The 27,230-nt window shown below is 37.3% G+C and overlaps 1 protein-coding gene across 1 annotated transcript; it reads right to left on the reverse strand.

Annotated features, from left to right (window-relative positions):
- Positions 1-610: 610 nt before the first annotated feature.
- On the reverse strand, positions 611-27,230 carry LOC147406303 (uncharacterized). Its single transcript, XM_086434256.1, has 11 exons — positions 26,472-27,230; positions 26,120-26,377; positions 22,847-23,089; positions 22,502-22,651; positions 20,954-22,398; positions 19,229-19,302; positions 18,987-19,068; positions 18,787-18,912; positions 18,538-18,644; positions 4,309-4,463; positions 611-1,090 (listed from the first exon to the last, which is right to left on the reverse strand). Exons 1-11 carry the CDS (start codon positions 26,910-26,912, stop codon positions 839-841), a joined length of 3,333 nt encoding a protein of 1,110 aa, XP_086290382.1. The 5' UTR covers positions 26,913-27,230; the 3' UTR covers positions 611-838.

Genomic DNA, 27,230 nt, shown 5'->3' on the forward strand with positions numbered 1-27,230 from the left:
CGTTCTCCTCACCCTCACCCTGGTTGCCTTGCCATCCACCACCGATTTTGACCAAAGCGGTTTACCACGAGAAGATCCCACCACCTCCTCTGACACAATTGCAAGCCAAATCACCTCTTCTTTTTGCCACAAGATATAAGAATCGCCTATTTTGCCGCTTTCGATCACCTCTGCTACCTTCGTATTATTCATACATTTCACTTTAATCTCGAAAGTTTTCCAGTCAACTTGCACAAATTCCATCCTGGAATTGAAATTTAATGTGATATCAATGAAGGAACGCATAACAAATTTTATACCTAATTAATAATCACAAAGATAAGAAATAGCTGATGGGTCCCTTAAGATTCACCACCACCACCACTGAATTGCTAAAAGATAAATATTCTCTTACTAAGATCAATTTCTAAAGAGATTAGTTCTAAGAAAAATAGATGTCAGAGAAAATTCATGCCGATGCCATCCATTCTCTCTCCCAATCATACAGACCATTAAGAAAACTCTACATTTAAATTATTTTCCTATTCATTAATAAACGTAAAATAATAGCCAAGATCACAAACAGAGATATATACACCAACATTTTAAACATTCCCAGTAAAGTATCAAGTGAAAGAAAAGGGGATTTTTATAAATAATAAATAATTTTGTTTGTCGACGTTCTATTCTGTACAATTTATACATGACATGATACAGGACTGCCCAAAGAATATGTTGACAAAATCAAAACAGCTCACTCAAGCAAAGCAGAAAATCTAAAATTGAATACAAAATAATGAGAAAAGACAAGGGGAAACGAATGAAATGAATATTAAACCATCTGAAATAAAGAAAAGCTTTACAATATATATCTTACAGGTAGAGGAGACATGATTGTTCCTGCGTGGAGGGCCTTAATTAATGCAACAAACTTGAGCAAGGTCCCTTCAGAGAACCATTTGAGCTTCCAAGTGTAAGATCCTGTGACCATTTTCTCCTCAATCTCGGTCATTGGGTTTCCCTTGTCAAGATCAGCCAAAGAGTTGAACTTCTGACATGAAACACGGTCTAGGGTCAAAGTCACGCACCTATTTTCCCTAGGTTCAATTACCTGAAAATGAAATTTCAATTGTCGTTATACGAATACTTCAGGATTCAATAATTCCTGAAAATGAACACAAATCTATGATAAGAAAACAAAGTTAAGTGTCTACAATGGTTTAAGAAGCATTCATAGACTCTTATGCCTATACTCTCCAAATCTAATTCATATGGTTATAAGACAACACTAAGACCAGCTATGCTTTATGAAGATGAACGTCAGGCAGTCAAGAACATTATTTTAACAAATTAAGATGGATGAGTGGAAAGATTAAGAAAGATCAAATTAGAAATGAATGCATTTGGGAAAATGTAGTAATAGTTCCAATAGGTGATAAACTAAGAGAAAAGTCGACTGAGATGGTTGGGCATGTTCAGTGGAAGCCGATTACAACTAGTATCGAGAAATATTCAAGTTGAAGGCTCTACAGAAGTGAAGAAGATTCAAAAGAATGTGGATGGAGATAGTGAAAGTAGGTATGAACACTTTCTCAATAACAAAAGACGTGGCTCTGACCAGAGTGGAATGAAAAAGACCCAATCTATGTGATAAGGCTTTGAGAATGAGGATGGTCAAAGCAAATTGTACACCAAAGTTGAAATTCAGGATACAGTATAGATATTGGGAAAGGCGATGTGTGCAACTTTTAAGAGAATTGCAAGTCTACTGGCTGATTCAACCAAGACTCGACAGGTTTAGGCAACTTCCACACGGAAAAATATAGATTTAGCTGAAAATTTTTCTCTAATTAAACATAATTTTTTGAGAACTCTATGGCTTGTTTCAACAAGCAAGTCTCTATAACCTAGTCGAACATAGTTGAAGCAAATCACGCAGATTTGGTGCACATATAAGAACATAGTGTGTATATTTAATTATCTAATAAATTTTCTGAAGGAAAAGTATGGATGTGGAATGCATTGTGTATCTTTAGCATATGGCAGATACAAAAAGATCATTTTCTTTGTCGTCCATTTATAGTTTTTTATTTTACCTAACAATTTTAATTCAATTGATTGAATTTGAAAGGACGGCATAATTCTATTGCTTCGAGTAACATCTTTCTTTATTACAAAATTCAGTTTTTCTAGAAAAGTTCAACTTGTTCCAAATAAATTTTGGCTTCTAGAACTAGTATTACTTCACCAGAGTACATTAGTGACGGAACATTTTGAGAGGAATAAAAACTTCTCCAAGGAAATCAATTTCCTTAGATCTACTCCAGTCTTAGTAGCACACAGTAACTTGTAGTACCCATTAGTACATAATTATTTTTATTCAAAAATCTGTTTTTAATGAGATCAGTAACTTGTGATGGCGGAATTGAACCCAGGTTAATACCTATTCGTATTACCTAACATAAAAAACTAAGATTACATATTATATGATGTCTAATACATATATTTTATATCCTAAAATAAGACAAGAAAATCTCTCATGGAAAAGGATATGACTAGTTGAAAAAACAACCCCCTCCCTACCTTCCTCCCTTCTAAAATAAGACACAAGAACATGGAGTAGGATTTGTTCAGTTGAAAAACCTATCCTCCTTCTCAGTTCTTCCCTTGGAGAAGGTCCAAGACTGGATGAAATTTTCTTGACTGTACAGATAAAAACCATACTTATGTCCACAGGTCCATTGATTTCCATGTGCCCATTGATGACCCTAGTCATGGTTCAAAATATTGAAATGTATTGGTCAACACATATCAATATTGGCTAAGACCAATAAGAAGCATTGATCCTTAAGCATTGAATATTTCGAGAATGTATCGAACGATACAGTATCGATTTTTTTCCTTTATAGAAACTTTCCTCCGATACAATATTTTAAACCTTGACCCTAGTTGTTGTTGTTTCATAGCAGCAGCAACACATGTTATTGTCTAGCTTCTACTTCTTTTTCTTTCCTCATTCTTGTTCTTCTTCCTCTCTAATTTTCATGCCATTGTTGATCGTTCTCCTTTTTCTTGAAATGGTGAATACTTTAACTTTTTTATAGAACTCATATTTATACATGTTATAATTCTGATATATCTAGAATCCGTCATTAGTTATTTAATTTTTATAATTTCATTGTACGTTGCTTCACTTAGGTGTGCTCCTCGACTTGCGCCTCGGGCACCAAGCGGCCTTTGCGCCTTTCGCCCTTAACTACATTGGGTTGAATTGTATTTCACATTAGAAACATCCCTAGATTGAAGAAATCATTCCTAGACTCGGGTCAGTCAGGTAGGGTAATGTCAAGTTAAGGGACTTTAAACCTTCAGATCTACTCCAAGGATCCAACCTCACTAAATTTGGCTTTCATCATGTCCAACCAATTTTATGCCCTTCTCGACGTTTACCTAATATCAACATCTATCATAGTATTACTCACTACAAATTGTTAAAGCAGGTGGCAACTATGCACTTGGATGGTCTAGGCAGCCAAAGCAGGGACTGGGCGGGCTTCTAACAACACTGTTTGTGCCCTTAATAAATAAAGAAAACCAAACTGACTACTCTATCCTTTCTTAATGAACTTAATGACTAAAATAAGAAAGGAAATATAATACTATCAACATACATAAAGGCCCTAAACTATACATACTGCATCTTTTCTTTTGTCCCTAATCTTTACAAGCCTAGACAATTTATGAATGCAGGAACGTATGGCTCTTCTTCTTTTTCACTATTTATTATTTCTATGCTAAACCTACTCTGTTTCTTTTCCAGTCCTAGAAATGTATTGTGCTTAGCTCGAGTGGTTACATTCTAAATGTTGTGTTCTATTTTCTGAGTAGAAAATCTTGGAAGTTAGAAATATGAAAGTATGGATGTAGTTCAGTTTTTATTAAGAGTTCTACTTCCTGATCTAAATCTTTAGTTTTTCCTATAAAATTACAGTATTGAAGAATCAAAGCTTCTACAACACTGGGAATTGTTTGTTGCTGATTGCTTACAATAGAATTTACCTCTGAATAGATTGCAATAATGGTCATGATTGTTTGTTTTGCAAGCTGTAACTTGGTTTTTAATGACTAATAATGATATATAAGAGATTAACAGTCACGTGAGTTGTCGACTTACCCTTTCAAGTTTCAATATAATTTTCCATTGTTTTTCCCCCTGAAAGTTTATCATTTATAAAGAAACAATCCAATATATGTGTATGAATACTGTTATATACTTTATGCAATTAAAGCAGAAGAAATTAAGAAAGTCCAATGTAAATTTATAATTACCATCTCTGATATGTTACCGATGGAGCAGCATGAGTCCAGTAAAAAATACGGGGAGGATGATGCATCATCCACAGAGCTGAGTTGTACGAGTTCTTCAATGCACACAAACACATATCCTTCAATTACAAACAGGGACCTTGAAAGCCATGATTCCTCTGTTTAATCATGAAGTAAGAAATTTTAAGTACTAACAATCATGTATATATAACCCATGTTCCCCCTCAATTTGGGTCAAATAAAATGAAAAGCCCAAGTATACGCCAAAATAAAGTGTTTAGAAGAACTATACTTCCTTAAACAGACAAACTGGTATGTCAAGTCAAGAGCAGAATTACTAAATACTAACATCTGCCTGGAAAATAGAGATTTCATAGCATGGAACTAATTATACATATCCCCCTCCTTTGTTTCTCATTCTCCAAATGTTTCCATTTGTTAAACATAATGCTAACAAAAAATGATGCAAACATGTGCAGTGGATAAGATGCAACCTCCAAGGCTTAGGTTCCACAAACATAAAGGCCAATTGTGGATATCCCTAGGTGCTGCAGATAAGGTCCTTGTCGAACGTCATAGGACACATGGTCTCTCGAGTTAGAGGAGAACTAGGGTAGGTTGGCCTCGATCATTTGCCTAGACCAATTCAATGGTCATTCAAACATCATTGCAATTGAGAAGGATGAGTAAAAGGAGACAAATGGGTCAAAAAAAGGAGAAATAATGGACTATGTATCAACTTGCAAGTGTTCATGGTGCTCATCATTGTCACAACTACATAGCAAACTATCATCAAAATACTCAACAAAGGAACCAATGAAAGGACATAATACCCCGGCTATCATGCACATGAATGTAATAGGAACGTTGAAGAGTCCAAAAGACATTAGGAACGACTCACATAAACTATCAGGGGTCTTAAAAGTTGTCTTCCATGCATCACCAAGTCTAATCCGTATCTGGTGATACCCGCTCCTCAAGTCGAGTTTTGGAAACACAGATGACCTAGGCAACATATCCTCTAGTCGCAGTACAGGAAGTTGGTATTTGATAGTTATCTTGTTGATGACACATCTGTCAAGACACATCCTTCTATGGAGTGAGTAATGCAGGAAGATTACAGACTCTTGCTCCTCTCGTACCAGCCACCAATGTATGATTTCCTCTACTTGTCTCCGTACCTCCAACCGATTCATGGGTGGTATACGATGCTTCAGGTACTAAGTTGATCGCATGTGTATACTCCTCATAGGCGGCAAACCACTAAATAATTCAGGTAGGATCAACACCTCCAATTTCTCCAACAGTTGGACAATTTTAGGAGGATAGGTATTGTTGCCCTCAACATCACCACTTTTAGGCTTACCTACCAACGCATAAACTACCCTATACTTATAGGATGCAGATCAAATTAGAGAGAAGAAGATTAACTTTTATTAATTAGCCCTAATTAGGCTATATAGGAATTACATAAGATAACTTAAAGAGATGAAAAAGACTAAACTATCCCTACTGACTTATTAAACACTCCCCCTCAAGTTGGTGCGTGGATATCAACAATGCCCAACTTGGACAAGACATCTTCAAAGGAGGTTTTACTAACACCTTTAGTAAGAACATCAGCAAGTTGTTGAGAGGTAGGAACAAAGGGAGTACAAATCTGTCCAGAAACTATCTTTTCTCTAATGAAATGACGATCAACTTCTATGTGCTTCGTTCTATCATGCTGAACCGGATTTGCAGCTATGTTAATAGCTGATTTATTATCGCAATATAGTAAGAAGGGGGCTGGCACAGGAAGACATAAATCAGCTAGTAAGATTTTGAGCCACAACAACTCGCATACTCCAAGTGCCATAGCTCTGTATTCTGACTCAGCACTCGACCGAGAAACCACATCCTACTTCTTACTACGCCAAGTTACCAAGTTACCACCAACTTTAGTACAATACCCCGAAGTAGACCTTCTATCAGTCACTGAACCAGCATAATCTGCATCTGTCCATGCCTCAATGCGAAGATGACCATGATTGTTAAACAATATACCTCGACCAGAACATCCCTTAAGGTATCTAAGAATACGATAAACCGCAGCAAGATGAGATGTTCGAGGCGAGTGCATAAACTGACTTACAACACTAACAACATAGGCAATGTCAGGGCGAGTCATAGACAAGTAGATCAACTTTCCTACAAGACGCTGATATTGGCCAATATCTGACACACACTCCCCCTCAGAATCAGCCAACCTGTGATTCTGCTCAATAGGAGTATCAGCTGGACGAGATCCAAGCTGACCAGAGGCACTGAGTAAATCAAGAATATACTTACGCTGAGAAATAAATATACCAGACCGGGACCGGGCAACCTCAATACCCAGAAAATAACGAAGATGTCCAAGGTCTTTAATCTCAAATTGACGTCCTAAGTAAGTTTTGACCTCGAGAATGCCATCGTCATCATCTCCAGTAATGACAATATCATCCACATACACAATCAAAGCAACAGTCTTGCCGTGGGAGTGACGCAAGAACAAGGTGTGATCAGCAGAACTCTGATGAAATCCAAACTGATACATGGCCTTAGTGAAGCGCTCAGACCAGGCACGAGGAGACTGCTTCAGTCCATAAAGAGACCGGCGAAGACGACAAACATAGGTAGGCGAAGCAGAAGTAAGAAACCCAGGAAGTTGAACCATATAGACTTCTTCCTGAAGATCACCATTGAGAAAAGCATTCTTAACATCTAACTGAAAGAGAGGCCATCCTCTGATAGCGGCAACAGAAAGGAGAACGCGAATGGTGGTCATCTTGGCAATTGGAGCAAAAGTTTCCTGATAATCAAGCCCATAAGTCTGAGCATAACCCTTGGCTACCAGACGGGCCTTATAACGAGCAATGGAACCATCCGGATTATGCTTAAGCGTGAATACCCAGCGACATCCCACAGCTTTCCTGCAAGGCGGAAAAGAAACGAGTTCCCAAGTTTGAGTCTTTTCAAGAGCAGTCAACTCATCAATCATAGCTGCGCGCCACTCAGGATGGGCAATAGCATCTGCAACAGTAGTAGGAAGAGAAACAGCGGTAACAGAAGCAAGAAAACTCCGATAGGAGGGTGAAAGTGCTGAATCAGATATATAATTAAAAATAGGATAAGTACAAGTGCGCTTACCCTTACGAGTAGCAATAGGACGATCATCACAGGGAACAGACGGAGGCGGAGCTGGAGGCGGAGCTGGAGGCGAGGAGGCGAGCGGGTCGGACATAGGAGTAATGGTAGTATCACGTGGACGTCGAGAGTAAACCTGCAATGGAGGAAGGGAAGAACTGACCGGGAGTGGAGAAGGAGAAACAGGCATGGGAAGGGGCAATAAAGAAGGAAAGGGATCATCAGGTGAATCTAAAGGAAACCACTCAAATTGAATGCCAACAGACCCACTATAATAAGGAGTATGCTCAAAAAAGGAAACATCTCGAGAAATAAAACGTCGTCGAGAAGGAGGATGGTAACAACGGTATCCTTTCTGGGTAGAGGAATAACCTAGAAAAATACATTTTACGGCCTTAGGGTCAAGTTTAGTTCGATTTCGATCAAGAATTTGAACAAAACAGACACACCCAAAAACACGCGGAGGAAGTGGAAACACGGGACGATCTGGAGAGAGCTTAGAGAGGGGTGCGACAAACTGAAGAACACTGGATGGGGTCCGATTAATAAGGTAAACAGCAGTAAGAACCGCATCGGCCCAATAGGATTGGGGCACGTTCATGCCAATCGAAATGGCACGGGCTAACTCTAAAATATGGCGATTTTTTCGTTCTGATCGACCATTCTGCTGAGGGGTCTGAACATTAGACATTTGATGCTCAATGCCAGACTCTAAACAAAGTTTCAAGACCTCACTATAGGTGTACTCAGTACCATGATCAGAACGGAAGGTCTTGATGGTACGACCAAATTGGGTATGAACCATAGCAAGAAATTGTTTGAAGATTTCATAAACCTCGTTTTTGTGTTTCATAAGATAAACCCAAGTGGTACGACTGTAGTCATCGATGAACAAGACAAAATAACGAAAACCAAGAGTGGATATGACAGGTGAAGGGCCCCACACATCAGAATGAATTAAGTCAAACATAGCAGGTGTAGTAGGATGCATACTAATAGGATAAGAAGAACGCACATGTTTAGCTAATTGACAAGTTTCACAAGAAAAATCAAGCAAAATGTTATTATTAAATAAATTAGGGAACATGTGTTTCAAGTATCCAAAAGAAATATGTCCTAAGCGTAAATGCCAACGCATTACAAGAGCCTTATTAGACTGACTACTACTACTACTACTAAGCTGAAGAGCAGAATAGGTGCTAGGTGAATCGAAAACGTCCAAGAGATACAATCCATTCACTTCATGTCCAGTGCCAATCGTCCTCTTCGACTCCAGATCCTGAAAGACACAATGAGAGGAATAAAACGTTATACTGCAGTTCAAATTTTTTGTAAGACTACTAACGGAGACAAGGTTAGTAGTGAGTTGAGGAACATGTAATGTGTTAGTTAATGATAAAGAGGATGTAACAGGTACAAGACCTTTGCCAGCTATGGGAGACAAAGAACCATCAGCAAGGCGAACTTTGCGATGACCAGAGCAAACACTATAGGTGTTAAATAGAGAGGACGTACCGGTCATGTTATCGGAGGCACCAGAATCAATGATCCACGGTGAGGAAGTGGTGGAAACACTGTGTGCAGATGCAAAGGTACCTGAGTGAGCGAAGGTAGAAACCGGCTGAGATGAAGTCTCTATCTGATTGAAGAATTTCCTGAACTTGTCAAGTTCGGCTTGGGATAGAGATACCGAATCCGAAGAGGAAGTAGGAGCTGAAGGAGGTGTTAAGTTAGTCGTCTGCTGAGAAACGGCATGAGCTGAAGAGCGTTGAGACTGTTGACGATTCTGATTAGGACGACTATGAAGTGCATAGCAGCGAGCCTTCACATGACCCAATTTTCCACAATGATCACACTTATGTCGCTGACGGGTAGGCAGAGACCCACTGGAGGGTTGTAGAGGTAGAGAAGGTAGGCGAGCAACCATAGCGGAGTGATCTCCTGAAGAAAGAGGTAGGACAGCTGCGCGACGACTCTCATCAGCCAAGACATACGAATACGCAGTCTGTAGGGACGGAAAAGGATCCATTCCCAATAAATGAACTCTCGCATACTCAAACTCATCACGGAGACCAGCCAGAAACTGAAAAACCCGATTCTTATCCAAAATTGACGCATACAATGTCTCATCAAGAGGGTCCTTCCAAGCATAGGACGAGGAATAGAAGGTCAACTCCTCCCACCGAGCACGCAACTGTGATATATAGGTGGTAACTGAAGAATCACATTGCGAAAGACGAGAAATCTCACGCTCTAAGTTAAAGATCCGAACGTTATTTTGACGTTGCGAGTAAATGCTCTTAGCCGAATCCTATATCTGTTTTGCTGTAGAAGAGAACATAAAACCAGCTGCAATGTGTGGTTGCATAGATGTAACCAACCACGATCGGACCATTGAATCATTAGCAAACCAATGGGAGTAGGACGTATCGGTCGATGCAGGTTGTTTATCAGCTCCCGTGAGGTAGCCGATCTTTCCTTTGCCACCAATGAACATTTCAACCGATCGTGCCCAAAGAAGATAATTAGGACCATTTAATTTCACGGTGGTAATCTGAATGCTTGGAAAGTCGATCGAGTGAGAAGGAAGACCACTTGAGTCATTATTATTACCAGTAACTGAGGAAGATGACGTCTCAGAGGCCATATTAAATATATATATAAAAAAAATCTTCGTATTTTTTATTTGAAGGGAGTTCAAAGAAAACAAGGAAAAACTCTTAACAGCACTTTTGCTGTTAGTATAGACTCCAAACAGCCTCTATGCTAATTGTAGCCCTTGAACCAGATCCAAACGATGAACCCGGCTTTTGTTATGGTCGCAAACAGTCAAACTACGTTCTGTAGTGACTAAAGATCTCTAACTGCACCTCTGCAGTGATCGTATGCCTCAACTCAGCTTTCTGTTATGGTCGCAAGTCGTCAAACTGCCCTCTACAGTTATCGGAAGTACCAAATAGCTTCCTGCTATGGTCGCAGACAGCAGAACAGCAACCTGCTGTGTCGTAGAAGCCAGAACAACCTTTGACGATGTTCAAAAAACAAAAAACAAGCACCAAATAGCTTCCTGCTATGATCGCAGACACCAGAACAGCAACTTGCTGTATCGCAGAAGCCAGAACAGCCTCTGCCGATGTTCAAAAACACAAAACCAGGTCACCTGCTGTGATCGCACAACTCATACAGCAACTACGATGATCGCACACTACCAAAATCACTACCTTGAGTGTCGTAGGGCTTAGATACAGTCATTGCTGTGAGAATAGGTTGATCGCAGGCTTCGGTTAGATGATACAACCTGATCGCAGGCTTCAATTAGACGAAACAGCCTGATCGCATGATGCGATCAGGGTTTGGAATGAAAAAGAATGTTTGTTTTTTGTTTTTTTTTTTTTGTTTTTTTGTTTTTTTTTTTTTTAAGAGATTCGATGGAGGCAGAGAACTTGGCTCTGATACCAAGATCAAATTAGAGAGAAGAAGATTAACTTTTATTAATTAGCCCTAATTAGGCTATATAGGAATTACATAAGATAACTTAAAGAGATGAAAAAGACTAAACTATCCTTACTGACTTATTTAACAGATGCAACGTCAACTTCTTTCCTCGCCAGAAAATATATGTATGTGGTGTCGTTTGGTAGGTCATGTCTCAATGAAACAATCAATGCCTTCCCAATAAAATATGATAGCATCCATAGGCACCATATCGCACTAAACCTCGACCTCAAAATCATTACTAGTTAAAAATTTAACCAAGCACCTAGAAGTAATGGGGATTGTGGAGAATAAACTTCATAGGTTAACAGATGAAGACTCATCACACCTAATGATGGGGACATCAAATCTTGAAGAGTGTATTTTATTTTTTATTTAGATTTCTGTTTAGGGCCTTAATTTTATATATCTGGGGCTTATTTTGATGTTTTATTGGTCCATGGTCTTAGTATAATATTAGGGGCAGTTTAGTAATTTTAATTTTTCTTTTTAATTAAGTTTATTAGGGTTGAAAAATTAGGAGAGAAAGTTATGAAAATTAGGTTTATTATTTGGTGTTTTCGTTTGATTAGGACTCTTGGATTTATTTTCTTCCTATAGATTGTATTAAGATTTTTTATTAATGAAGAATAATGAATAAAATCGAAAGCTTGAACTTGATCTTTACAACAATGGGTGTGGTGTGAGGCCATTTTGGAGTGAGTACAATATGACACTCTTTTATTCTATTCTTTTGTTTGTCTTGATTTTCTTTTAGTTCCTTGTTCTTGATTGTCTAGAATTCTTGATTCTTGATTCTTAAAACCCCTTTCTTGATTTTTTATTTTTATTTCTTAAAACCTACAAACCTCAACCCTTAATCTTTTCCCATTTTCTTTAACCCTTATTTCATTAATCTCTTTTCCAAATCTTTAACCCTTAATCATTTTCCTTACCCTACAAACATTAAACCATTTTCATTGGGATTGTGGTCATACTTGCAAAAGGTCATAATTAAATACCCTAAACCTTCCCCTAATTGTAATTTCAAAATGTTGTAATTGAAAAACTTTAACTAATTGGGATTTTGGTAACCCTTTTCCTATTCTCACCCAAATCCTTAACCCAATTCCAAACTCATCCCCAACCAAATTTTCCTAAACCCCCTTATTTTCTTTTCTCCCCACTGTCCTACATCAAATTTGGTATCAAAGCATTGGTTCATGCAAAACAAATTAGTAGATCACGTTGAAGGGAAATGGACTCAACAAAGATGTTCTTAGAGGAATTGAAAATTTTGTTGTCAGAACTACGTTGAACACGCCACTCTTGGACATATTTTTGCATTGTTCGTGATCACATTATAAAAGAAATTGAAGAGTATAGACAATTAAATGATCCATGGTATGAATTCAGACAACAAAACGTGTGCTCCAAGTACAATCATTTTGGACACTTTAAATCGGAGTGCTCAAACAAGGATAATGAAGCAAATATGATGAAAGTCCATGCACCTAAACTCAAAGCGGGTAATGAAGGAACCAAGGAAGAAATCTATGAGCCTGATTTAAGCGAGAGTAAGATTGACGGGTGTGAGACATCGTTATTGAATCTTGAAAAAGAATCAATGTCTGAAAATTTTGAACAATTGGAAAAGAAAATTGTTGAGTCACTACATCCTTTACCACTTATACAAGTTTTTTCCAACCAAAAAGAAGAGGTAGATGATATTTAGGATAAACCAATGAGTTACATTATACATGGAGCATTTCAAAGTGCTAGTTTCAATTCCTGTCAAAAAATAAATTCAAATTTGGTTCGATAATGTCAACATCTAGGAAGAGATTGAATTGAAGACTTAACTTCGAGATGAATTATAATGGAAGATCACACCATGAGATGCATTAGTTGAGAAGCAAGCTAGGATCATATTGCACATGGACTACAAAGACTTCATATTCTGGGGAATTACCGCAATTTTATTTCTCCAGTGGCGAAATCTTCTCAGGCGAGAAGAATTGATGGTTACATCAAATCTTGAAGAGTGGATTTTACTTTTTTATTTAAATTTTTGTTTTAGGGCTTTAATTTTATGTTTTGGGGGCTTACTTTAATGTTTTATTGGCCCATGGTCTTAGTATAATATTTAGGGGCAGTTTAGTAATTTTAATTTATCTTTTTATTTAAGTTTATTAAGGTTCAAAATTTATAAGAGAGAAAGTTACGAAAATTAGATTATTTATTTAGTGTTTTAGTTTGATTAGGACTTAGATTTATTTTCTTTATATAGATTGTATTAGAGTTTTTATATTAACGAAGAATGATGAATAAAAAAGAAAGCTTGAACTTGAGCTTGATCTCACAACAATGGGTGTGGTGTGAGGCTGTTTTGGAGTGAGTACAATATAAAATTTTTTTCTTCTAATCTTTATTTTTCTTTTTTATTCTTTTGTTTTTCTTGATATTTTTTTAGTTCCTTGTTCTTGATTCTTAAAACCTCTTTCTTAATTTTTGATTCTTGAAACCAATAAACCTCAACCCTTAATCCTTTTCCCATTTTCTTTAACCTTTCTTTCATTAATATCTTTTCCAAATCTTTAACCCTTAGGCTATATTTGGTTTGAGAGAAGTGGAGAGAAGAGAAGCCCATTAAGAGAAGAGAAACACAATTTCTCTCCACCATGTTTGGATTAACAGGAGAGAACTTGGGACAACTTTGGAATTTTAAAATATCTTAAAAGAGATCTAAGGGCAAAGTTGGAATTATAAAATATTTTAAAAGGGTGTCTTTCCATTTCTCTCTTCTCTTCTCTCCAATTCTTTTCTCTCTCTTCTCTCCCCACTTAATAATCCAAACAAGAAAAATGGAGAGAATCTCATTTATTTTCTCTTCTCCTCTCCATTTCTCTCAATCCAAACATAACATTAATCATTTCCTTATCCTACAAACATTTTAACCATTTTCATTGGGATTGTGGTCATACATGCAAAAAGTCACAATTAAATACTCTAAACCTTCTCCTAATCGTAATTTCAAACTGTTGTAAACTTTGGCCAATTGCTATTGTCGCCCAAATCTTTAACTCAATTCCAAAATCATTCCCAACCAGATTTCCCTTAAACCCCTTATTTTCTTTTCTCCCCTCACTATCTTGCATGACATAGAGATCAAAGTTAACACTCGTATTATTCTTCTAGACTTAAGAGTTAATGACTCTGTATATCAGACATAAGCCTAAGGGGCAACTCGATCGATTGGTCGAAGAGTGCCAGTAAAGGATGCTGACGTAGCAAATCATCTCAAATCCCTAAAAATTAGGAATTTGACTATATCAAAAACTCAAGATCCCGAATAGAAAATATTCCAATTAAATAGAATATGAATAAGGAAAGGATCTTGATTAGATACATTCCTAATCAAGATCCTCTTTTAAAATAAATAAGGATCAATGAGGAAATCGGATTTAGGGAAATCTTAGGATTTTACTATATATAAATAAGGGATCAGAAACAACAAAGGTATGTTTTTCCACCCTACACATTGTTACTTTAGCATTTTTTTTACTCACCTGACTTGGGCATCAAAGAGGTTGTGTTGCAGACACACCCAAAAGAAATTGGAGTGAAGATCTAAAGATTCAAGCAACAATCTCAAGTTGGAGTAAGCTTTTTCATCCAAAATTTGGTGCCATTCGTAGAAAACTTACAAGGAAAAACAAAGTAAAGATGGTGAGGACAAGGTAGAAGAAACCTAAGGATGATGCACCACCACCCAAGATGCTATGCAAGCAATGTATGTTGTGCTCAATACAACAGTCTATGTTTTTTGGTCCCTATTCCCTAGTGCGTCCTCCAGCATTATGTATTTCTTCACTTTGACATACAAATCCTCCAATTTCTTTGCCTACAACTTCACCAGAGACTCGTGGAACCAAGATCCTAGAATTACAACTGTCGTGAAGGACAGTAACAATACGTTCATCTGGGTTCTCAATGGTGAGCACCATTGCCTTGAATTGAGTTGTGAATGCTTGAATGTTTTCTCTTGACTCCTGCCTTAAGTGAAACAAGGCATCCACCCCAACCCTCCTCCAACTCGACAAAGCTTCTAATGGAGCCTAAGACAAGGCTTTGAAACTAAGAAATTGTTTATTGCCTCAATGTGGACAGGAACAACTTGCATAGCAAAAAGTCATCTCCCTGGTGTACAACCAGCTGGTACATGCAGGATACGTTCCAATGGATCCTTTGTCCTATCGAAAGTCTCGAACTTCGGTGGGTAAAACTTCCTCAATGGATCAACCGTGAGGATTACCTCAGAAAATGGCAACCCTCTGAGTTCCCTGATCAGAGGATTTTGGGCTTGAGCTTGCCTTCCCTCTATGAGTTTACTTAGTCCCTTCCTGGGGTTGATCCCTTGCCCGAGCTCTCCTAGAAACTATATCGGGGACCTCGTTAACTTCTGATCCTTCAACAAGTTGACGCAATTCCTCGTTCTCCCTTCTTATGGCCTGGATTTCTGCGCTCTACCTATCCAACCCCTTGATCGGGGCCTAAAAGTACGACTTTAATCCCCAATTATGCAAGACCTTGGCACAATTTATCTAACCAATTCTCCATTTGAACTTAATATTTGCTTAGGCCTAGATAATAACTAGTGTACTTAATTTTAGTTAAGTCATGAGCATAATGGAACTAATTTGTTAATTAATTTCAGGTCCAAATATTCTCGAGATCATGAATAGGACCAAAATTAATCGGCAAGTGGAAAACACTCTAGAGACCAAGACATTGCTCCAGTCCAAAGTTGAAAATCAGAAGCCCCAATAAGACAGCGGCGTTGGATTATTGTGGAATTGCGAGCTTGAGCAACGCTAAATTTGTCCTCTCGTTAGAAGCTAAGTAATTAAGATTAGGATTTATTAAGAACACAGAAACCCTAATTTTCTTCTATTTAAAGGGGATCAGACCCTTTGTTTCAATGTACTTTTCTGGAAAAAGAATTTTAGATCAATATTAGGTTTTATGTTCTTTAGCTTTATGTTTTTGTAATTAAAGAGAGGTATTGTACGAAGTGATTAAAAATTCAAGGAAGATCATTTTCTTTTACAAAATCAAGAATTAAATTGGTGTTTTGATTATAATATCTCTTGCTAAAGGTGAAATCATCATCTCTAATGTTTTAATCATTTTTTTTTTCAATCTTTCTTTTCTAGGTTATTTTTAATCGCCCAAAAAGAGTTACCAATCCCTTTTAATTTTGGTTCTAATCCTCAGTTTAGTTTCGAAAAATAAGCAGAATATTTTCTTCATTTCATCAACTCACATACCTTCCCTTGGGTTTGACCCTTTCTTACCCTAGCTAAGTAAGGTAATATAAATTTCTTTGATGAGATAAAAATCAACAAATAGAGTTTCATCACCCCTGTTGCACCTAAGCTCTCATTTGGGTGAGTAGCGAATGCATGGCCTACATAACATCTTGGGGGGTTGATGTTTCATCCCTAAGCTTCTCCTATCTTGTCCTCACCATATTTGTCTTGGCATTTCTCCTTGTAAGTTTCCCACGGACGGCACAAAATTGTAGATGCAAAACCTTGTTCCACCTTGAGATTGTTGTTTGAATCCTTAAGATATTTACTTCAATTGCTACCGGACATGCCTACAAACAACCTTTCCAACACTCAAATCATGTGAATAAAAAAAGGTAGAGTAATAGTGTTTAGGGTTAGAAAAGCATACATTTGTTGTCTTTGATCTCCTATTTGTAGAGAAAAACCCTAGGATCTCCCGATATTCGATTTTATCATCGATCATTATCCGTTTTTAAAAGTGAATCTTGATAAGGAATGCATCTAATCAAGATCATTTCCTTATTCACGTCATATTTCATTAGAATTTTCTCTATCTAAGATCTTCAATTATCTTTGATGCGGTCAAAACTCCCTGATTTTTAGGAATTTGAGATGATCTATCACATCAGCATCCCTTGTTGGCACTACCCGACAAGTTGTCCCTTAGGCTTGGGTCTGGAACACTAAGTCAATAGCTCTTGAATATAGTGTTAACTCGGATCCCTAGGTAACATGTGTCTTCATCTAGTAACATGCAAATTTTATCCTCTACAAAGACCATGTTACCCTTTTGAAACCAAGTAACTTCGTAGGAATGCAGACACTTATCTGTTGACAACTTGAGTTTTTCCACCACCTCTTTAGAAATCATGTTTTTACTGTTGCCCCGATCAAAAATAACATTGCATACCTTCCCAACACAACAAACTCATGTGCGGAATACATTTCGCTATCACCAATATTCAGATGCGTCCAATTTCCATGTTGCCAATATTTGCCGAAACACAATGCTTTCTCCTTGTATAGGAAGAAATCCACTTCTTCCTCCTCACATTAATCATATTATAGTGCATCATAATCCCTCTTCACTCTCACCTTCAACGAAGTTGACTCGTCGATGAGGACAAGTATAAGAAGCATTTCCACACTCCTCACAAGAGTAACAACACATTGGCTTATTCTTCTTTGGATTTTTTCACCTTCTCAATTTCTATTGTTTGGGATCCCAAATCCTTTCCAAAGTGAGGTTGTTTCAAATAACCCATCGTTAAATCCTAACAATTTTAATTAAAAAAATTTGGTTAAATCAATTTTGATAATTTAATTGGTCGAAACAGGTTCCTTTGAACTTTTGCTCCATATGCAAGGTTAATGGTTTATCTGTTAACCACCTTTTTCTTTCACTGTAATGTTGCTAGGTTGATGTGGACTTCCATTTTTAGCTTGTTTGCTACTTCCTGCATTTTGTTTTTTTACATACCTAACTTTTTCCCAAGTCAACCCACTTTGGACTTCTCATCCAGAGGGAGCTTACTTTGGATACTGTTTCCATATGCAGTTTGATGGGGCTTGTGGAAGGAACGCAACAAAAGGTTGTCCGATCAAAAGTCTTCTATGTTTCTTTGGTTCTCTCAATTTAGAGAAAGTGAAGAGTTGTTGTTGAGGACTTTGTGTTCACATAGGATAAGATTCTAAGGGGTGTTGAGTGGTTAGTTGTTCCTAACTTTGAAGTAGGTCTCCTTGACCTCCTTGAGTTTGTGTTTCTATTTTCCTCCTTTAATAAATTATAATTATCAAATAAAATACCTTTTTGTTGACAAAACAAACAAGAGAATTGTTAGCATTTAAGAGAACTAATAGTACAACAGGAACTGAGGAAAAATGTAATGCGGATGCATCCATGTATTATCTTGTACAGATATCAGCATTGTATCATAGCTATGTGAGTACAATAGGCAGGCTGATCTACCATTGATTATGGCACGGAGATGTACACGCTACAGAGATAAACCATAAGAAAGAACTTATCAACGGTTATTCTACTAGAATTTATTGAAAGAATTTCAGAGTCATTTGTTGAACAAAGAATTGGTCGTATTAGTCACAATTAACATTTAACATAAGCTATGAATAACTGACAAGTAAAGAAGCACATTGGCATGCATAACTCAGTTCTCCAGAAAGCAGAAGATATATAGGAACAGAAGGGAACAACATGAACTAGTGCAAAGCTTACCTTCACGATTATTGCTCCAAAATAGTAACATTGAGTACAGGAATATGCTCATATTCAAACCTCCACAAATATGTTTCTCAAATAATTCAACCTGGACCTGCTCCAAACTGCCATTTGAATTTCCAATGTGCCCAACCCATCACAAGAGAAAAAACCAAATCATAAATAAAAATATCGGAGTCCAGTTCTCAGAACCGCTCACACTTATTTCAGTTTTCAAAACCAAGGGGAAGTGGTAGGAGTGGTCACCTCTTCAGAGAACAACTAGTAGTGATTGTGCTTGAATCACAGACTCGCAATAGAGATAGTAACTCCCTTGATTTCTCAAAATTCCTTGTTATGAACAGGTACGTTACATCCATCTCAATGTGTACCCTAACAAAACAAAATTAGTAAATAAGGGATATGGGGAGTTTCATGGTTGTGAAAAAAGTAACCGACATACTAACCTCAGAACCTGTAGTCCTATTCCAACCACAACTTGCTTAATGTCTTCAAGCCTATGACATCCAATAACTTTTGAGATAATTCCTGTGAAACATCAATCAAACTATACTTTAGTGCTCATTAAGACAATTTATATACAGAAGATACTTGTTAAAATGAGCACATTAAGATTAAAATGAGTATTATTACTCCTAGGTGTAACAAAATCCCTAATTTAAAGTGTTCATACTGTAACCAACCTAACCTGGCCCATCAGATGCAGCATCAATGAGTAGCAAATACAACTTGTTTTCACTGCTCAGCAATAGGGCTACTTCACTGCATTTAGAACATTATGTATACAATCAGAAAATTCTTATAAACCACTTGATTGTTCTTCTTCATAAAAAAAATTTATTGGTACATGAAAAAATTGTAGCCAGCAAGAAAATGCACTAAAAAACACATATTGGGGGGGGGTGGTTGTGAAGCCTGTACAAAACACATATATCTTCAAGGTTCTATAGTTGCTTCAATCCACGCATCAATAGGACTTAGGTAAAGTTTAAAATGGGGTTGGGCTGTCACAACCACGATGAGGGTCCTGCTCTCATTTGTTGGAACAGTGTGCAAAACGGGGTCCTTGATTAAGATGAGGAGCAATTGACACATGAGCAGAAACTAATAATCAACTATGATCAAAGAACACCAATTGAATATTTTCTGAGAAATGGTATTCAATTTGACAACTTCAGCAATGCAAAACAATCCGTTTGGCGGCAGGAGAGTTGAATCAGGCAAAATATCAGCTGCCATCATTGATGAGACCTCTATTCGAGGAAGTTCTCACCCCCCACCCCTGCCTCAGACTTAGAGAAATGATGTTGAAAAAGGGAAGGCCATTACAACAAGTAATCCTCTCAAGTGATATGGATGTTGTAGAGTTGGACATTTCAATTTGCAATGTCCAATAAAAGAAAAATCTCAAGGAATGAAGAAAATGAGCTTGAAGAGAAAAGCCAATTTGTCTTGAAGATGCGAGTGGTCCAGAGATAATTGTGCTCGAAAATGCGTTGATTGCTGAACTGATAGTGGAAGTCAATGAAATCTAGCACAAAAGAGATGGTTGAAAAACTGCACATCAAGACGGAGCTGAATCCATAGACATGCTATCACATGGGTCAAAATAAGGATAAACCAAGGTAAACAAGAGATGCCTTATCTCACTCACTAAAGAGGTTTGAAGTGAGGCCATTTCTACGATGGTCACACATATCTTGCTTGAGAGGTTGTGATTGTATGACAAAGATATACTACATCATGGTCGGGAGGATACCTATTCCACTAAATATCAAGATAGAGATATCATCTTACTTCTCTGAAAGCCCAAGAAGGTAGGTGGTACTAGAATGAGTTGTTTTCCTCGTTGAGTAAGCTTCAGGAAAAAGGAAAATACTCAGAAAGTTAAATCAGCAGGCAACAAAGCCTCTGGTAGGAAAATTTCAAGAATTGTGAATGTTTCGTTCCATCTCAGGGAATGTTTCAGTTTTTTACTTTACCAAAACATTCCTTTGAAAAAAAAATTGAATTATCATCAAAGGACCATCTTTGATTCCCTGTATTAGATTTCACACATGCAGATCAAAATTTTAAGTCAAAGATATTAGGTTAATCAACACAGTTGCACCAATTATGTTTAAATACTTTCTATATTTGCAACAATGTAAATAATCATAACAGTGTTTCAGCCAAAACTCAAAAGTGCAACACTCACTCAGCCCATAAACAGCCAAAATAAGCAAATCTTATGTAGCGTTATTTGCATCAAAATGATAAAGACTTGAACACTAACAAAACTCAAAATGAATGTTCACTGTTATAAACCACTTATACTTCTAAAACAATTATTAGGGTGACTTCTCTTTTCTTTTCTTTTTTCCTTTTTTGCTTTTGATAATGACAATGGAGAAGGCAATGAAACATAGTTTACCTCTCTCTGAATCCTGATTCCTCCTGAAGTATACTGTCACAAAGCATATACTGCAAACAAGTCTCAGGAACACTGGAATCTGCAATATTTGAGTGGAAATAGTTCTTTATGAATTCATATGTCAGAAGATTATAAGTGGACTTGGTCATCCATGACTGTTTCTTATCTACAACTTCACAGGAGTTTTCAAAACCATTCCCTCTGAACATTTCACTGTCTGACCCATCTTCCACGCCAACTATGCTACCTTCTGCAACACCATTTTGTTTTTGAGATGGTAGTTTTGTGCTTCCTACTTCATAATTCTCCCCCAAAAGTGAAATAATTCTTCTCTTTAACTTTCGTTTTCCTTTTCTCTTCTCCAAGCACCCCATCTCTTGACTCTTAGCACAATCAATGTCACAAACATCGGCAGCATCAGCCAGCACATCGTCAACATAAAATTGTTGAGCATCATCAGCACAAGAATCAAATAATGATCTGCAATTTTGTCTTATCTGTGGAATTCCATTTATTTTGTCACAATGTACCTCTGGATGGTCATCGATAATCCTATTTAAGTAATTTTCACTTGATATGTGATCAACGTCGGGAAAAGATAAATCAACTTTACAGAAATCATCAGCACTGCAACTGGTATCACTATCTGATGAAGCCAACGAATAGGACTCGGCCGAACGCTGCAAGAATTCTTCCTCTAGGTTGTGGCGGCGATGCAGGATGTCCTCTTGGTAATGAGGTGGCGATCCAGGGTAAGCAGACGATGAGTGGGACCCTAAAATCTCATCAATGGCTGTCAATGGCATAATGTCAACCGTTATATCAGTCCTATTGCCTCCCTCGACTGTCAGAGTATCGGGAAGAGCCGTATCATTTGCTATGGGCAAACAATTTAACTGTTCTTCAGATTGCTCTTGTTTTAATTCCATTTTAGATGCAGCTTCTCTGCTGCACTCGACCATTGAGGACTCCGAAGCTGCTTCGCCAATTGAACTAAAGTATTGATGGGCATGCAGACCAATAAAAGTATCTGCAAGTGAACTATCAGACTCTAAAATGTTTGTGCTGGGCTCATCTCCCGAAGCTTGAAACAAGTCCGAGATATACCTTGAGCATTCCCCTAAATTCTTATGGCCAATCTTGTTTTTCATATAAGTTTCTTTATCTGGACTGCTCAACCCTGTAAATTTGCTTCCGTCTGCCATATCCTCGGAAGTCTGATCCATCCACTCCTTAAATTCTCGTAACCAAAGAACAGATCTTTCTTTCTTCATGTATTCAACCCGATGCATTAAACCAACTATTTCTGCTTCACCATCAGAGAGGACATTTTCTTCTCTGCTTCTAAAATCAGTATCGCATGATATTGATTCTTGCTCATCCTCTGAAACAAAAGATCTCCTCTGTTGCCCATCTTCAATGCAAGCAAGACGAGACAGCTTTTTCTGTGATAAAAAGCAACATCTCAAAAAATTTAGGCATTGTTTTACGAGGAGCTAAAAAAATCAGTCAATTGGCGGAATCCAGTTGAGTTTAAAAATCACTAACCTTCTTAGAATTAATACTGCCCTCCCCCTCGGCATCTTCTTTTGCAGGAGAATAAAATCCGAAACCAGCAGGCCTTTTAAGCCTACTCGCAAGAATAATCTGCCTCTTCCATGATTCCTTTGTGTTGATTCCTTTTTCATCTAATTTCAACTAAGTCAGACATAAAACAAAAATACAGGCATATTAAGTCAGCTTTATCATGAAATAGGGGATGAAGCTAAGCAACCCATGCAGAAGCACTACAAAATAATGAATGTGAACCACCCATAATGACAGAAGGTCTATCAAAGGTGGAGAGTGAGTAACATGACACATGGTTCTAAAGCAAGAGAAAAAGAGACTTACGTCCTCTGGATGAGTGAATAAGCTGAAAACTTGTGCTCGGTACCATCGGGCAGAACAGATTGGATTTCCTTCTAACCATAAGCTTTGAAGAGATGGAAGGCTTGCAAGGATCTCCAACTCTGAAAAATTGGAAATAATATTGTACGAAAGATCGAGCCCTTCAACTGACTTCAAATTCTCAATCCCACGCAAAGTAATTAGAGCATTGTTTCTCAAAACAAGTTTAACAATTGGGCATGCAACCTGCATAATCCAACAACTTCTAAGGTAATTATATTTATTTTCGAAGTCAAATTATTAATAACAAAACGGCCGAAGCCGAAGCGAGGAGACAAAAATGTAATGGGGGTGCTAAGGACTCTCAGCACCACCCCTTCAATTACAAACTAAGAACAATTTCCCCATCTAAATACTAGATACTCAAGTTTAGGACCTTTACATTACGAAATAAAAGTAGCACAAGCAAGATCAACTTCCAAGTCCTCATCCATATATCCTCAAATATCCTCCTTTTTCATTTGATATTTCCTAAAACTACAAACAGTAATCTTTGGAGTACCAAACCCATTAGACTGAAAGCTCCAATTCTCCAAACCACTAGTGTGTCCAAACGTGATTCAAGGAAGATCCAATATGCACCCAACAATAGTGAAATACTACTCTACAAGGGTTTGGCAAAATTGCAATGAAGGAAAAGTGATGTACAGATTCTCCATCTCTCTTGCAAAGGAAGGGCATATCTGGATGATCTTCTTCTTGATGCTAATCAAATTATCTGCCACTAAACTCTTAACCAATAAGTCGACCACGTGAAGGAAACAACTTCAGAGGACACAAGCTCTCCCAACACAACCTTATGTGGAAAAGGCATAAGATCAAGCAACTAATTCTGCAGGCGAATGTATTAAAGGAGAATGCACCTTTATTAAGTAATTTTAGCTCCTCTGAAAGGGATTCATCTGTTTTGAAGTATGATTTCTGAAAAAAAAAAATCATTTTTCTACATAGAAATTGATCTTTAAAGATTTAGTGATTTAGGAGTTGCCTTAGGTGATGAAATATTTGACCTTTAATATATGAATTGTTTTACTTTTAGGTGATACATAACTGCAAAATATTGGGATCATGGTTTGGAGCATGATGCCTTTTGTCCTCGCATCAATAAATTTTACTTATCAAAAAAATAAATCATGACGCCTTTACATTCACTACTCCATATATATATATATATATATATGGGTCCCGTTCGGTAGTCAACGTTAGGGAGATAACGCTTTGTCCTATATGAGTTAGAAGTTTCGGCATGGGCTTTTTTTGTGAGGATGATCTATATGGTGAGGAGATCATCCTCACAAAAAATCAGCCCAATCTGAAACTTCTAACCCCATCAAAAGTGGTTTACAAATCAACGGTCCACAATTTTTCAACTTGTAAACCACTTTTGATGGGGTTAGAAGTATCGGAATGGGCTGATTTTTTGTGATGATGATCTCCTCACCATAGAGATCATCCTCAAAAAATATCAATCCATTCCAAAACATTAAACCCATATAGGACAAAACATTGGCTCCATGTTGGCTCCCTAAGCATTGGTTGTCGAATGCTAACCTATATATATAATATATATATATATATATACTAGGGGATTCATATCTGCAAAATATTGGGTGATACATAACTTCAAAAGCTATACATATGGTTGTGTTCCGTTGACTCATGAGATAACACATGATACTGATAATGTAAACACAAAATCCAACACTTTAGATTATATGTATGTTGAAAACACACGTTGGAGATACTTATCTCGAGGTTAAATCTCAACCGTAGGATTTTGTCTTTAAACGTTTGGGGATCATGTGTTTTTTCCATGAGTCATCGGATCCTAGCCCTATATATATATATATATATACATACTAGAGTTTGCCCATGCCAATAGCATGGTCATCCTCTTTGGGGTTAAGAGGGTAAAAGAGGAAAGACAATAAAGTTGTAGGGGTAGGTAGAAGGGTAAAGGTAATAATGTTGGAAACGTATTATTGGAAAAGGGAGAGAAGAAAAGAGAATAAAGTCGGAGGGTATTCTTGGAAACGGGAAGAAAAGAAAAGGTAAAACCTATCCTCTAGATACTTTCTTTATAGGGTATAAATCTTGAGGCAAAGAGAGTGGGACCCACCGTTGTGTTATCTATATATAGCAAAATATTATATTGTCCCAATATAAATACTTCATAACTCACTGGAGATGAGCTATTTCTTAGATTTGGATGCATTTACCTCATAAGTTCTTCAACATAGCCCAATCAGCCTTTAGTTGTTTTGGTATTCTTTGTCATTCCACGACTTTTATTGTTGGTTGCTCTGATTGTTTAATTACAATTTTTGGTGTAAAAGAGAAGTGTAATGAGCATCTTGTGGTGAGACCACCCAATGTAATATGCAAAAGATTACGTTGTTCCTCAATAAGAAACTAAAACTTTCATCCCTCGCTCAAGAAGATTCGAACTGGTAATGAAAGCATTCAAGGACAAATTTGTATAATGGTAAGAACTACAACATAATATTCTTGTCGCTCACATCCTTTCTCTTATAAGAACTATGTCATTTGTATTACATTCTTGTACTATTTCCGCATAATTTATATTTCTGCTACCAATCAATATAGAGAAGTATACTAGGATATCTACATGTTGCATATGAGTTTAATGAATTTTGCCCCCTTCCCCAAGAGTTGACACTCCAAAATAAGATTTTATATTTTTATTTATTGGGAAATGCTTATTATATTAAATGTGGTTGAGATGAGCAACAGAAACAAGATACAAGAGACTCCTATACAAAGATCCCTAAGGACACTCACGCCAATCTACAAACCCAATCCTATCTGCCCATTAAGTCTTCAAAGAAGACTCCTTTGAATTCATCCACCAATAAAACAAAAGAAAAACCTTTCACACACTCCAGAATAAGATTTACAATGATGTATATATGTTAATTATTTGTTTTCACTTTAGGTTTTTTTCTTTTATTTCGCGAGCATAATTGTTCCATAAAGAATGTGTAAGCTATGAGATTCCACTAACTAACAAAGTTCTTCATTACCACACAAGTATAGTTGTTTGTATGTGAGTATAATAGTTCACATGTATGCACGAATCGAGCAGAGGACTAACATTCATGAAAGTGCAACCTTACCTGATTAAAGAAATACTTAGAAATTATAATCAAACATACTCAAGAATTCAGAGGGGAAGTCATATTCCAATTGTCGTACCTCATTCAGCGATGTGATCGACCGTAGATGATTAAACCCAAGATCCAGATGCCTTAATTTTGTACATTTCCGAAGATTATCCACTTTTGCAAATCTATTTCGACTTAAATCAAGGGTTTCAACAACAGGAAGCAATTGCAAAGATTCGTCCATCAGAACCAAGCTATTAATAGCACACGAAACAAACGACAACTTATTCCACATTGGTGAGTCCTTTATATCCACAATTCTACTAGCAAATACATGCCGAAGAGCATCCTGAATTGTTCAAACAGATCAAAGTCATAAAGTGTGAACAAATAACATCAGAACACAATAGAAATCCACTCAAAATTTTAAAAAATAAACTTACAGTTGAATTGTGACAAATTATCTTCTCCAAAGTATGTCTAAGCTCAAGAAGACCTCTTGCGGACGAAGTCGAAAGATCACATCCACGAAGTTCTAAAACCTTAAGACGACAGAATGGCAACAACGAAAGTGGTGTAGGATCTCTAGTTGGTGGTGGAAGCACTGCCACAACCTTTAGAGACGTCAAGAGCCGAAGAATTCTCCGAAGCTGCTCTAGTGCTCTGTGATCTCCAAGATCAGATATATAAGCACGAAGATAATCAACGGGAGCACCAGCGAGAAGGCCTTCGAGCTCTTGAAGCGCTTCGAGTCTCGATTGCACATAGTGAAGTCCGACTGGATTTAGCTTCAGAATTATGGTTCCTTCGAGCAAAGGACCGGCTTGTTTCTCGACGAATTTCACCAAGAAATCAAGATATCGATCTCCTGTCACAATTGCCATGTTTCTTGGCAATTAGGGTTTTCTTTGAGATTGATTGAACAGTGATTTAGATGCTGAACTTAGATCAAATTGACAAGAAATTCTTACACGATTGGCCATTCATTCATGAATAAAATAAGAATTGAAATACAAAAACAGGGGAAACAAATGGAGATCGAGAAATAGAATCCCCCGATTCGAACTAGGAGGAGAAGCGAGATGTACGGAATTTTAGTGAGAGAAACTTCTGATTAGGGATTTTGGGGATAATTGGAGAGAAAGAAAGACCCGCCACGTTCTGAGAACAGAACAATGTGGTGGCGTTTGATTGCGCACGTT

The sequence above is a fragment of the Akebia trifoliata genome, chromosome 3, assembly GCF_017979445.1.
Source record: "Akebia trifoliata isolate Shusen 1 chromosome 3, ASM1797944v1, whole genome shotgun sequence".
In the NCBI taxonomy this organism is placed as follows: Eukaryota; Viridiplantae; Streptophyta; class Magnoliopsida; order Ranunculales; family Lardizabalaceae; genus Akebia; species Akebia trifoliata.